This window comes from Rhinichthys klamathensis, unplaced genomic scaffold, assembly GCF_029890125.1.
Source record: "Rhinichthys klamathensis goyatoka isolate OS25496 unplaced genomic scaffold, OSU_Roscu_1.1 h1tg000689l_1, whole genome shotgun sequence".
In the NCBI taxonomy this organism is placed as follows: domain Eukaryota; kingdom Metazoa; phylum Chordata; class Actinopteri; order Cypriniformes; family Leuciscidae; genus Rhinichthys; species Rhinichthys klamathensis.
This window is the reverse complement of record NW_026607116.1, coordinates 52,511-67,500: the sequence shown is the minus strand read 5'-3', so window position 1 is coordinate 67,500 and position 14,990 is coordinate 52,511. Positions and strand designations below refer to the sequence as shown.

Genomic DNA, 14,990 nt, shown 5'->3' with positions numbered 1-14,990 from the left:
GAGAGAGACCGTACCTCCGTCAGCTCCTGCTGAGTGTGTGTGTGTGTGTGTGACCGTACCTCCGTCAGCTCCTGCTGATTGTGTGTGTGTGTGTGTGTGTGAGAGACCGTACCTCCGTCAGCTCCTGCTGATTGTGTGTGTGTGTGTGTGTGTGTGTGTGTGTGTGAGAGACCGTACCTCCGTCAGCTCCTGCTGATTGTGTGTGTGTGTGTGTGTGTGTGTGTGTGTGTGTGTGTGAGAGACCGTACCTCCGTCAGCTCCTGCTGATTGTGTTGTGTGTGTGTGTGTGTGAGAGAGACCGTACCTCCGTCAGCTCCTGCTGAGTGTGTGTTTGTGTTGCAGGTTCTGTGTTCTGCGTGAGTTTGGACCCGGTGAGCAACACACTCGCGGTCACCGGTGGAGAAGACGACCGGGCCTTCGTGTGGAGTGTGTGTGACGGAGACGTGCTGTTCGAATGCACTGGTCAGCAGAACTCAGGACACTTCAACACACACACACACACACACACACACACACACACACACACACACACACACACACACACACACACACACCAAACTCAGGACACTTCAACACACACACACACACACACACACACTCAGGATACTTCACCACACACACCTGATTGTGTGTTCTGCAGGGCACAAGGACTCGGTGACGTGTGTGTCGTTCAGCTGGGACTCTCAGCACACACACACACACACACACACACGTGTCCTCACACACACCTGATTGTGTGTTCTGCAGGGCACAAGGACTCGGTGACGTGTGTGTCGTTCAGCTGGGACTCTCAGCACACACACACACACACACACACACACACACACACACACACACACGTGTCCTCACACACACCTGATTGTGTGTTCTGCAGGGCACAAGGACTCGGTGACGTGTGTGTCGTTCCGCTGGGACTCTCAGCACACACACACACACACACACACACACACACGTGTCCTCACACACACCTGATTGTGTGTTCTGCAGGGCACAAGGACTCGGTGACGTGTGTGTCGTTCAGCTGGGACTCTCAGCACACACACACACACACACACACACACACACGTGTCCTCACACACACCTGATTGTGTGTTCTGCAGGGCACAAGGACTCGGTGACGTGTGTGTCGTTCAGCTGGGACTCTCAGCACACACACACACACACACACACACACACACACACGTGTCCTCACACACACCTGATTGTGTGTTCTGCAGGGCACAAGGACTCGGTGACGTGTGTGTCGTTCAGCTGGGACTCTCAGCACACACACACACACACACACACACGTGTCCTCACACACACCTGATTGTGTATCCTGCAGGGCACAAGGACTCGGTGACGTGTGTGTCGTTCAGCTGGGACTCTCAGCTCGTGGCGTCTGGAGATATGAGCGGCCTCATTAAAGTCTGGAACGTGGAGAGCAAGCAAGAGATCTGGAGTTTTGAAGTGGGAGACCTGGAGGTGAGTGATGCAGGTCATGTGTGCGTTGCTCGTGTTTGGGAGTGTGTGTGATGTGTGTGTGTGTTTCTCCTCATCATCAGTGGTTGCAGTGGCACTCCTGCGCTCCCGTGCTGCTCGCCGGCTCGGCCGATGGGAACGTGTGGATGTGGAAGATCCCGAGCGGAGAGTGCAAGACCTTCCCGGGCCCGAGCTGTCAATCAACCAGCGGGAAGATCCTCCCTGACGGTGAGGATGATGATGTAGATGATGAGGATGATGATGATGTAGATGATGATGATGATGATGATGTAGATGATGAGGATGATGATGATGATGTAGATGATGATGAGGATGATGAGGATGTAGATGAGGATGATGATGATGATGATGATGATGTAGATGAGGATGATGATGATGATGTAGATGATGAGGATGATGATGAGGATGATTATGATGTAGATGAGGAGGATGATGATGATGAGGATGTAGATGAGGATGATGAGGATGATGATGATGTAGATGAGGATGATGATGATGATGTAGATGATGAGGATGATGATGATGATGTAGATGATGAGGATGATGATGATGATGATGTAGATGATGATGATGATGATGTAGATGAGGATGATGATGAGGATGATGATGATGTAGATGATGAGGATGTAGATGATGAGGATGATGATGATGATGTAGATGATGAGGATGATGATGATGATGTAGATGATGATGATGATGATGTAGATGATGATGATGATGATGTAGATGATGATGATGATGATGTAGATGAGGATGATGATGATGATGTAGATGATGAGGATGATGATGATGATGTAGATGATGAGGATGATGATGATGATGTAGATGATGATGATGATGATGTAGATGATGAGGATGATGATGATGATGTAGATGATGATGAGGATGATGATGATGTAGATGATGAGGATGATGATGATGATGTAGATGATGATGATAATGATGATGTAGATGATGAGGATGATGATGATGATGTAGATGATGATGATGATGATGATGATGATGTAGATGAGGATGATGATGATGATGATGTAGATGATGATGATGATGATGTAGATGATGATGATGATGATGTAGATGATGATGATGATGATGTAGATGAGGATGATGATGATGATGTAGATGATGAGGATGATGATGATGATGTAGATGATGAGGATGATGATGATGATGAGGATGATGATGATGATGATGATGATGATGATGTAGATGATGATGATGATGATGATGATGATGTAGATGATGATGAGGATGATGATGATGTAGATGATGAGGATGATGATGATGATGATGATGATGATGATGTAGATGATGATGATGATGATGTAGATGATGAGGATGATGATGATGATGTAGATGATGATGATGATGATGATGATGATGATGTAGATGAGGATGATGATGATGATGATGATGATGATGCAGTTGTACTGAGCGTATGTGTGTTTACAGGGAAGCGAGTGATTGTGGGATACGAGGATGGAAGTTTACGTTTGTGGGACTTAAAACAAGGCAATGCCATCTGTGTCATCAAAGGTAACCCATTCTTCTGATTGCTCCGGATTGCCAATTAAGTCAATTAATACATTCTCTGAGCGTAGTTTCTAACAGCAGAGGGAGTGTGTGCTTCAGAAACAGCCAAACTCTGCCGGCTTCCAGTTCCTTACACACACTTCTTGAATCCTCTATAAAATAATATTTTATAAAGTTCGAATAGGTTGGAGTGAATTACAAGGGTGTTTGTAGTGCGCTGTTAACATTAATATCGCATCATTAAAGCACTCTGAGGTGCGAGTCGTTTAACCCCTTCAGTGGATCACACACACCCGAACACACGTATCACACACACCCGAACACGCGTATCACACACACCCGAACACGTATCACACACACCCGAACACACAAGCGCTCTTCTTCATGGGCATTAGAGCGTGTGGCTAAGCTAGCCTACAGCGCCATCTGCTGTTAGAAAATAAGGGTTAGGTTGGATTGGAGAGAGAATCGCGATGCATCGATTTATTGTCCTAGAGCTTTCTGTATGAGAAATCATTAGTTATTCACTCTTAATGCTGTGAAGTTGTGCTTTCAACACTTTTACTTCCTATAAAGCATAGAATGTGAGATGACTCAATCAATAGGGCGGTTGTAAGTGTGTTGTTGGCCCTGAACCCGTGTGTGTGTGTGTGTTTCCTCAGGGCCCGACGGGCACCAGGGGCCGCTGACGGCTCTGGCCTGCAATAAAGAGGGAACGCTGGTTCTGACGGGCTCAGTCGACGGCCAGGCCAAACTCATCAACACATCCACAGGAAAGGTGAACAGAGGAACCCTAACCAGTTGTTTTTGCTCAATACTATAGTCTTTATTTGTGCTTTTAATGAAGAAGCAGGTATTCTCAAAGCACTAGTGTTCATTTTGTCTGCTATTTTTTTAATTTAGTCTTAGTCGTGTCAAATGTACTTTAGTTTTTATCACATTTAGTCAACCTTGTCCTGTTTTTGTTTAGTCAAGTTTAGGCCAACTAAGTATCTGGGAATTTTGGTGTTATATTAGTCTATGAAAACTGAGTCACATTTTTCAAGTGCATATTGTTTAAATTGATCATTTCATTTATACTTTATAATTAGATCACAATTAATGCACAAATCAAGACAATGTTGAATCATGCATTAGGGCTGGGACAACAAATCGATGCATCGTGAATCTAGATATGATTCTGGATTGATTCTGAGATTTACCATGGTAACTTACTCTGGGTTTACCGAAGAGAACAGGTTAGGTTCACAGAGTTTCTTTCGCTCTCTTCCTCCTTTTTAAAGCATTCATAAACACATACACTCAAAAATGCTTTCTTACAGAGTACAATATCTCAAAATTGTTACATTTTTTATATAAGAATAATTATTTCCTGGGGGAAGCAAGTGCTTTTTTTACTTAAAACAAGTAAAATTATCTGCCAGTGGGATAAGAAAAATAGTCTTAATGCAAACAGAAACAAGATTATTTTTCCTACCTCATTGGCACGATGAGGTGCCCCCCCCCCCCCCCCCCCCCAAATAACTCATGTAATTTTTCATATGTAGAAAATTAATCTTTGCTTAAGAATCTTTAGATATTTTGACAGGAACCAAGAAGACAAAAATACTTAGTAAGAAAAGCATTTTTGCAGTGCAGGTATTCATTTGATTGTGCATATTTTCATCATGCCGATACAGTCAAATTGACAATGGCATGTCCTTTCATACAAATTACTCACAATTTATTTGGTCATCTTTATTTCCTACAAATACAAAATTAACAGTTATTATTCTTCCTGTTGGATTTTAATATTCTTCCAATCATTCGAGTCAGAGTCGAGTCAAGTCAGAGTCGAGTCAAGTCAGAGTTTCAGTCTACTCCGAGTCTCAGTCTACTCCGAGTCAGTCTACTCCGAGTCTCAGTCTACTCCGAGTCTCAGTCTACTCCGAGTCTCAGTCTACTCCGAGTCTCAGTCTACTCCGAGTCTCAGTCTACTCCGAGTCTCAGTCTACTCCGAGTCTCAGTCTACTCCGAGTCTCAGTCTACTCCGAGTCTCAGTCTACTCCGAGTCTCAGTCTACTCCGAGTCTCAGTCTACTCCGAGTCTCAGTCTACTCCGAGTCTCAGTCTACTCCGAGTCTCAGTCTACTCCGAGTCTCGTCTCAGTCTACTCCGAGTCTCGTCTCAGTCTACTCCGAGTCGAGCCTCAGTCTACTCCGAGTCGAGCCTCAGTCTACTCCGAGTCTCAGTCTACTCCGAGTCTCAGTCTACTCCGAGTCTCAGTCTACTCCGAGTCTCAGTCTATTCCGAGTGTCAGTCTACTCCGAGTCTCAGTCTACTCCGAGTCTCAGTCTACTCCGAGTCTCAGTCTACTCCGAGTCTCAGTCTACTCCGAGTCTCAGTCTACTCCGAGTCTCAGTCTACTCCGAGTCTCAGTCTACTCCGAGTCTCAGTCTACTCCGAGTCTCAGTCTACTCCGAGTGTCAGTCTACTCCGAGTCTCAGTCTACTCCGAGTCGAGTCTCAGTCTACTCCGAGTCGAGTCTCAGTCTACTCCGAGTCGAGTCTCAGTCTACTCCGAGTCGAGTCTCAGTCTACTCCGAGTCGAGTCTCAGTCTACTCCGAGTCGAGTCTCAGTCTACTCCGAGTCGAGTCTCAGTCTACTCCGAGTGTCAGTCTACTCCGAGTGTCAGTCTACTCCGAGTGTCAGTCTACTCCGAGTGTCAGTCTACTCACTCCGAGTGTCAGTCTACTCACTCCGAGTCTCAGTCTACTCACTCCGAGTCTCAGTCTACTCACTCCGAGTCTCAGTCTACTCACTCCGAGTCTGTCTACTCTCTCAGTCTACTCACTCCGAGTGTCAGTCTACTCACTCCGAGTCTCAGTCTACTCACTCCGAGTCTCAGTCTACTCACTCCGAGTCTCAGTCTACTCACTCCGAGTCTCAGTCTACTCACTCCGAGTCTCAGTCTACTCACTCCGAGTCTCAGTCTACTCACTCCGAGTCTCAGTCTACTCAGAGTCAGTCTATTCCGAGTGTCAGTCTACTCCGAGTGTCAGTCTACTCCGAGTGTCAGTCTACTCCGAGTGTCAGTCTACTCCGAGTGTCAGTCTACTCCGAGTGTCAGTCTACTCCGAGTGTCAGTCTACTCCGAGTGTCAGTCTACTCCGAGTGTCAGTCTACTCCGAGTGTCAGTCTACTCCGAGTGTCAGTCTACTCCGAGTGTCAGTCTACTCCGAGTCTCAGTCTACTCACTCCGAGTCTCAGTCTACTCACTCCGAGTCTCAGTCTACTCACTCCGAGTCTCAGTCTACTCACTCCGAGTCTCAGTCTACTAACTCCGAGTCTCAGTCTACTAACTCCGAGTCTCAGTCTACTCACTCCGAGTCTCAGTCTACTCACTCCGAGTCTCAGTCTACTCACTCCGAGTCTCAGAGTCTCAGTCTACTCACTCCGAGTCTCAGTCTACTCACTCCGAGTCTCAGTCTACTCACTCCGAGTCTCAGTCTACTCACTCCGAGTCTCAGTCTACTCACTCCGAGTCTCAGTCTACTCACTCCGAGTCTCAGTCTACTCACTCCGAGTCTCAGTCTACTCACTCCGAGTCTGTCTACTTTCTCCGAGTCTCAGTCTACTCACTCCGAGTCTCAGTCTACTCACTCCGAGTCTCAGTCTACTCACTCAGTCTACTCGCTAGAGTCTCAGTCTACTCGCTAGAGTCTCAGTCTACTCGCTAGAGTCTCAGTCTACTCGCTAGAGTCTCAGTCTACTCGCTAGAGTCTCAGTCTACTCGCTAGAGTCTCAGTCTACTCGCTAGAGTCTCAGTCTACTCACTCCGAGTCTCAGTCTACTCACTCCGAGTCTCAGTCTACTCACTCCGAGTCTCAGTCTACTCCGAGTCAGTCTACTCACTAGAGTCTGTCTACTCGCTAGAGTCTCAGTCTACTCGCTAGAGTCTCAGTCTACTCGCTAGAGTCTCAGTCTACTCGCTAGATTCTCAGTCTACTCGCTAGAGTCTCAGTCTACTCGCTAGAGTCTCAGTCTACTCGCTAGAGTCTCAGTCTACTCGCTAGAGTCTCAGTCTACTCGCTAGAGTCTCAGTCTACTCGCTAGAGTCTCAGTCTACTCACTCCGAGTCTCAGTCTACTCACTCCGAGTCTCAGTCTACTCACTCCGAGTCTCAGTCTACTCACTCCGAGTCAGTCTACTCACTAGAGTCTCAGTCTACTCGCTAGAGTCTCAGTCTACTCGCTAGAGTCTCAGTCTACTCGCTAGAGTCTCAGTCTACTCGCTAGAGTCTCAGTCTACTCGCTAGATTCTCAGTCTACTCGCTAGAGTCTCAGTCTACTCGCTAGAGTCTCAGTCTACTCGCTAGAGTCTCAGTCTACTCGCTAGAGTCTCAGTCTACTCGCTAGAGTCTCAGTCTACTCGCTAGAGTCTCAGTCTACTCGCTAGAGTCTCAGTCTACTCGCTAGAGTCTCAGTCTACTCGCTAGAGTCTCAGTCTACTCGCTAGAGTCGAGTCCCAGTCCGCTCCGAGTCGAGTCCCAGTCCGCTCCGAGTCGAGTCCCAGTCCGCTCCGAGTCGAGTCCCAGTCCGCTCCGAGTCGAGTCCCAGTCCGCTCCGAGTCGAGTCCCAGTCCGCTCCGAGTCGAGTCCCAGTCCGCTCCGAGTCGAGTCCCAGTCCGCTCCGAGTCGAGTCCCAGTCCGCTCCGAGTCGAGTCCCAGTCCGCTCCGAGTCGAGTCCCAGTCCGCTCCGAGTCGAGTCCCAGTCCGCTCCGAGTCGAGTCCCAGTCCGCTCCGAGTCGAGTCCCAGTCCGCTCCGAGTCGAGTCCCAGTCCGCTCCGAGTCGAGTCCCAGTCCGCTCAGTCAACTCAACTAACTCAATTCAGCTGTTCAAAAACTGAAAACTCAGAGTTTCCCATCTCAAGGATTAGTCAACTCAGAGTTCAAGTTTTAGCTCGGGTTGAACCTCCTTATTGAAACGAACCCCTAGTATTGATCATATTGTGAGTGTCATGAAGCGAGACAATTACAGATCTGGATGTGAGGAATATCCTTATCGTTCAGTGTGGATTCCAAGCATTATAAATGGATGTGATCCGATGTAGATTAGCACTTGAACGCCATCAGAGAGCTCCACATGTTCTGCTTGCAGTGTGATTGATTTATTTTCTTCTTTAGGTGTTATGTTCATTTTCCAGTGAAAACACTGAAGCAAAAGACTCGATGCAGGAGCAGGATTCCAACTCTGTAGAATCTGTGGGATTTTGTAATGTGTAAGTAAAGCATATGATCTCTACTCCAGGCATAAGTATGTTGTAGTGTTTTGATGTAGTGCAAACACACATTGATCAGCCAGTCAGACTTCATCCACGATCCTCAATGATCTCACCCAGTCACAGCCAGTCTCCGAGCACAAGATCCGCTTTTTAATTGAGTAACATCAATTCACCCAACATTGACTTGTGATTAGGAGACGACGAGCACTGCTTATATTTATTAAGCAGTAAAAATGCCCAAAACAAGCGTCTGTGGATGAGTCTGAAGCAAGGGCTGCTGGGACGACACTGTGCTGCTCTTCACAGACGATGAGTGGAAGGAGAACTCGTTCTGTGCTTCATACGTCATTACGCCATTTCTACATCAATGCACATGCGCAAAACTTTCCAGTTTCCAATCAAGTGTTTACGTGTCCTATTGAATGGATTAGAAAAGGGTTAAACCACCCCTTAAAATTTGAATGAAATTTAAATCTGATTTGGCTGATTTATTCTGATTGACGTGGTTACATTAAACTTTTCTTTTAATTCCAACTGTTCTACTAATCCTATTATTAGGGTCGATGTAAACCTCCTTTATATCTGTAGCGCTTAATACAATACAAGCAGCTTTAGATTTAAATAATGAGCAATGATGCAAACAGATCAGCTGAGGTCAGTTCAGTGTAACTGTAAAGTTCATCAAATATGATAATCTATACAGCAGTTCTACAGTGATGTCATCATCAGCTCAGTCAGATCAATAATACTGTTGAATATTAAGTTTCTCCAAATAATGAATCCAGAATGGAGGAAAACCCTTGTGAGGAACCAGACTCAGTCGCTCAGTTCTCTGGCCAACGAACCAACAGTGTGTGATTATGATTCAGGCAGCATTACAACTCAGGAATCAGGTTGTGGATTGGTTTCATTCATAATATATAGATGTGACTTGACTTATTAAAAGTGTTTTGCTGTGTTCCAGGTTGCCTCTAGTTGCTGTTGCGTATCTGGACGGCACACTGGCCATTTATGATATGAATTCACAGAGCCTCAGACATCGGTGTAAACATGAGGTAAAAGCTGAGAATACATTTAAATATGGCACATAAACGTCTTGCCTTATATGACGTGTGTGTGTGTGTGTGTCAGGTTGGGTTAGTCCACCTGCAGTGGGAAGAGGCGTCTGCTGTGGTCTCCACCTGTAATCTGGCTGGTGTCGTGACTCTGTGGGACGCGCGATCAGGAATCCTGGTGTCGGAGTATCGTGGACACACTGCTGAGGTCCTCGACTTCGTGCTGAACAGGTGTGTGTTAAACTGAGGCCATCAGGTTTTGTTTTGCAGTCTTTGTGACATTGATGCCTATAAGAGAAAGAGCTCATGTGACAATGTGCTGCTTTGCATATAAACTAAATACGTTTTATAATTAGTTTATTTATCACTAATGCAATAATGTACATAAGATTTCAAAAGCTTAAACCGTGTTTGACTGACAAGTGGAGATTCTGAAATGGGTGTTTTATTTATTTCACATAGTTGAATAAAGCTCCTGTTTCGCCAGAGTTTAAAGTTTTTAGGAGTCACAACTAGTGTTGTCACGATACCTAAATTATGACTTCGATACGATACCAGACAAAAATACCTCGATACCGATACTGAATCGATACCACGGGAAAAAAACTAAAACAGTAAAAGTAATTGAAAAATATAACAGACCTTACAATTCATTGTTTTATAAATTAATTAAAAAATACTGAACTCACTTGACCAGCATGTTCCTGCCCTGCTTTTTGACCATACCCTCCCCTTTATTAAATAAAATAATAATAATTACATGCCAGTGTGTGCGTCCTTACAGAGATGTTTGCAACATTGATATTATTGTCAATCATGCTAATATTCGCTAACCTTTCACAATTCTGAACAGGTTGGGATGACTAAAATCTTATTTCAAGATATGAGTCATTTCATATTTTTTAAATGTCGTTTTATAATTACTAGTGCTGTCAAACGAATTAATGTCATAGTTAACTTGCGATTTATCGCAATTAATCACACATTTTTATCTATTCTAAATGTCTCTTGATTTCTTTTTGTACCATTATTTTTTCTAATTTTAATGCTCTTATCAACATGGAAAAGTGGATCGGCTTGCTTTGTGCAAATGTTTTTTATTGAAAACAACATTTTCAATTTCACACTAACATCATTGGAGCAAATAATCTCTCAATGTAACACTGTCCATCAATAAAAGGGTGAAAGAAATACTGACGAGGTCCTGATATTGACGAGGGGGCGGAGAATTCTCATCAGCTGTGTGTGTGTGTGTGTGTGTGTGTGTGTGTGTGTGCTTGGCCATCAAGTGGTGTTTCAGACTGGACGTGCTGCGATGATGATAGCTCAGTTCACAACGACAAAACACACAGATCACTTTGGTCTTGTCAATGGAACCATTTGGCAACTTTTTAAAAGTAAACTTTCCATTCAGAATCTTATTGGCATCCATTTCGGCGTCTTGCGCTCGGCATCCACTCAAAACGTAACGTTAACCAACTATTTGGCCGGCTCGCAAGCCCAAACGAGTGTGTGCGGCGTGTCTGTTGTTTTGTTTCCAGTCTAGCTCGATCCGCTTGCGCTTTGGTCGACGAAGCAACAAAACGTCCTCGCGCGGCGCAAGCCATTGAAATGAATGGGTTTCATAGCGCAGCGCCGCGCGCGCATGCCGCGTCCTGTTGCAAAAGCATGTGGAAAAAACTACAAAGTTTGCTTGGCCAAAAAGACCGTTAATCACACGATAAAAAAAATTACGCCGTTAAAATGGGTTTAAAAAGCAAAAAAGGAAATTACTAACAATATATCAAATACTAAGAGACAAATCAAATAAACAGTGATTAATTTTTTTTAATGCTATTGTTAAATAGACCTACTGTGGCTGAAAAAATAAAGTCTTCACTCTATAAATGAACTAGACTGATTCTTAATAAATAGATTAAATGTATTCAGTCAAGCACTGAGTGATTGTCTATTTTCTTTTGTTGTTTGACTAACATTAATCACACAGAATATTAGGCTTTAAGACCTGCACGTTGGAACACACGATTTCTTTTTACAAACGGTTTACGTTCAACAAAGACATACCGACTGTGTTTACGCGAATACTCGCCAGGACGTGCATTTTTACATAGAATTTTGACTATTCAAACCTAATGATCCGCGAAAGAGACCTGAAGTCGCTGTGTGAAAGGCGTGTGCGTGCGCTTCAGGTCTGAGCACGTCCCGCGCTTTATTTTCTCATGCATGCATGCATGTTTCTTTGTCAAGTGCTGCGCGTATGAATGTAAACAGTGGTAGAAGAGCTCTGCACACGTCCTGATGTCACACAGCAACGCAAATTAAGAAATACTGCTCTTATTATTTAGAGTGCTGTCACTCTTAAAGTACCGGTACTAATAAAATTTCATATCGTACCGTTATTATTAGCAGGGATACCTTTCTAGTACCGGTATATCGTGCAACACTAGTCACATCTGGATTCCCTAAATTATCATTCCATGTGTGCAGAAAACGACTCGTACCCGAAATTGATTCACGCAGTGGTAACCATAGCAACGTTTTGGCATCTGGTGCGTTTGGTATCTGCTCTTTTTGACCAAAGCAATATGTTAGCTAACACTTCGACCGCAACCAAAGACTTGTGTTTGCAATTTTAACTAGGGATGGGCATTTTTCTAAAATATTGTATTAGAATATTTGTGCTCATAAAAATCGAATATTCGTTTATTTAAATGACGTTTAACGTTAACGAATTTTATTTAAATTCGTTTATTTTAATGACGTTTTAAAGCCATTATTTTTAAAAATTGTTTTAATTTTTTGTCACCATTTCTGAACGAGCTTACAATTAGGCAATATACATAACAGTATTACTATATATCTTCAGGTTTTCTTTTAGTTGAAAACTAGGGCTGCAACTAACGATTATTTTGATAATCGATTAATCGGACGATTATTTTTTCGATTAATCGATTAATCGGATAAATTCAATTTGATTTTTTTGTTTATTGACTAAATAAAACCCGGTTACACTTTATTTTAAGGTGTCCTTGTTACAGTGTAATTATATATTTAAGTACAGAGTAATATTAAGGAACTACATGTACTTACTATAGGAATAGGGTATGATTAGGATTTGGTTGAGGGTTAGTTGCATGTAATTATGCATAATTTACTGTTATTACTACAGTAAGTACATGTAACATATGTAACAAGGACACCGTAAAATAAAGTGTTACCTAAAACCCTAAATTAGGGTATTTATGTGTAAAAGTGTACTTTAAAAAGTGCAAAAGCCACACATTGAGTTTTAGTAATATCAATATTTGCATTGTTTTTAATGATAATTGCTGATGGCAAGTTGACAACCATGATTAATGTAAAAAAAAAAAAAAAAAACATTTATATCCAACATATTGTTTTAACACAATTTTTGTTAAAACAAATTTACACAGACATGTTGTTCAGATGTGAAGATATAAACTAAAAACATCTAAAATATATAATTCATTTAATTTTTATTTAAAATTAATTGAATTATAAGGATACATTGATAAAATAAATATAGAAAGACTGAAAACAAGCGTGTGAACAGAGCTGCAGTAGATCGCGTTTGAAAAACAATTCAAACTTAATAGACAAATGCTATAAATAGAGAACGGAATGGAGGTACGCAGCAAGCTAACAGGCTTGATTAAAAAGACAGGAAAAATGATGCAGTAGTGCACAAGCATTCGCTGAAAACCACTGAGTACAGTTACTAAAACAATCTTTTACTGCTGCTGTTATTAACTGCCTTTATATTTAGTGCTTTGCTTTGTAACGACCGTTTTAATTTAACCTATTTCTGCGGTAGCGCTATTTTAATCCATCGCTTTTGTTGCGAGCGAACTGATTGCGCAACCTGATGCTCGAGACAAAATACAGACATCCCAAGTCTCCCGGAAGTTCTGGGAGTCACCCGCATATTGATAGCGGCTTATGCGGCTCCCTGATGCCCGCAAATTAGTTCAAACTCCCGGGATTTGAGCGCGCATGCGAGACAGAAGAGACTGTGCTCCAAACCGTGTAGCGCGAGCGCGCGGCAGAGCAGCAGAGGGAGAGAGGCCTTGCGTGTGTGCGTATGTGCCTCATGAAGCGCGTGTAAGACAGAGAGCATCCTGATTGGCCTGTTTCAACCAATCACCAGTAAACCCTCCCCGTGACGTAAGCAGACCAACTAATCGATAATGACATTCGTTGACAACGATTTTCATAATCGATTATTATCGATTTTATCGATTAGTTGTTGCAGCCCTATTGAAAACATTAACCCTCTGGGTCTGAGGTGTTTTCTGGGTCCTGGAGATGCTCTGACATTTGTGCTTATTTCTGTTACTCGTGACATTTTCATGGCTATAAAGTCTGATTACACTGTATTCAGCACAAACTCTGCTACAATAATATGTCAGCAGCATGTATGTAAAGGTTTTTAGTTTTGAGATAATGACGTTTATGCGTGGTTTGTGAAAAAAACAAAAAAAATGTCACTGAAATAAGGTCATGAAACCCATACTGATTATTTCTTCACAAGACTTTTGAAGATTGTATCATGTAGCCTAGAACATTTGCTTCAAAACTGAAAATCATCCAGCGTACTCATTCAGATAAAACAATATATTGATTTAACATTTGTAAGACATTTGTAATGTTTTGTGTAAGAAAGTTCTATGCGAGGAGGCGTGAATCATCATGAATATTGATGTTTCACACCTGAGAAAGACAAAGACCCTCCCCTAATGGCCCTATACGGTGCAATCAGGCCCTATCATCATGAGGAGCCTTGCACAAAGAATGAGGAGAGACTTAAAAAAGAATGGCTTTTTGATTGTTTGGATTTATTTACAACACAACATAATCCAAAGATACACAACAAAGGACAAAAAAGCACATTATTGAACACACTGATCTAAAGACAGAGACTTAAACAGTCACACACCTTTGTGCCATTCCTGAAACATAGTACATACCTGTCATTTTTTTTGGATTCAAACCCAGAAGACCTGCGATGAAGATTTATATTTACATTTATTCATTTAGCAGACGCTTTTATCCAAGATATTTTCAATATCATTCTTTCAAATTTTGTCAAGTTTGTCCATAAAATTCTAATTAAAGACTGAACATGCTTTGCTTCCTTGATGTGTTCTATCTTCATCATGGGTAAAATATTAATTTGTGCAGTAACTCTTTGATGGTTAATGATGTTGGGTCTGTCGTGTCCACAGAGAGGCGTCAGTCGCAGTCACTGCCGGAGGAGATCATAAAGCCAAAGTCTTCGTCCTGCAGAGACCGGACCGGTAGAGCGAGGGAACCCGACCCCTGACCCCTAACCCGGACTGGTAGAGCGACGGAACCCGGACCCTAACCCCTAACCTGGACCGGTAGAGCGACTGAACCCGAACCCTGACCCCTAACCCGGACCCTAACCCGGACTGGTAGAGCGACGGAACCCGAACCCTGACCCCTAACCCGGACCCTAACCCCTAACCCGGACTGGTAGAGCGACGGAACCCGAACCCTGACCCCTAACCTGGACCGGTAGAGCGACTGAACCCGAACCCTGACCCCTAACCCGAACCCTGACCCCAAACCTGGACCGGTAGAGCGACGGAACCCGAACCCTGACCCCTAACCCGAA

The 14,990-nt window shown here is 43.4% G+C and overlaps 1 protein-coding gene across 1 annotated transcript in view; it reads left to right on the top strand.

Annotated features, from left to right (window-relative positions):
- aamp (angio-associated, migratory cell protein) overlaps positions 1-14,757 on the top strand; it is an 18,133-nt gene extending 3,376 nt beyond the window's left edge. Inside the window, exons 3-11 of the mRNA XM_056242018.1 lie at positions 343-462; positions 1,325-1,464; positions 1,545-1,689; positions 2,935-3,018; positions 3,678-3,793; positions 8,179-8,273; positions 9,241-9,331; positions 9,408-9,562; positions 14,578-14,757. Of these exons, the coding sequence (XP_056097993.1) occupies positions 343-462; positions 1,325-1,464; positions 1,545-1,689; positions 2,935-3,018; positions 3,678-3,793; positions 8,179-8,273; positions 9,241-9,331; positions 9,408-9,562; positions 14,578-14,653 (1,022 nt within the window). The 3' untranslated portion in view covers positions 14,654-14,757. The remainder of the gene's footprint in view (positions 1-342; positions 463-1,324; positions 1,465-1,544; positions 1,690-2,934; positions 3,019-3,677; positions 3,794-8,178; positions 8,274-9,240; positions 9,332-9,407; positions 9,563-14,577) is intronic.
- The last annotated feature ends 233 nt before the right edge of the window (positions 14,758-14,990 follow it).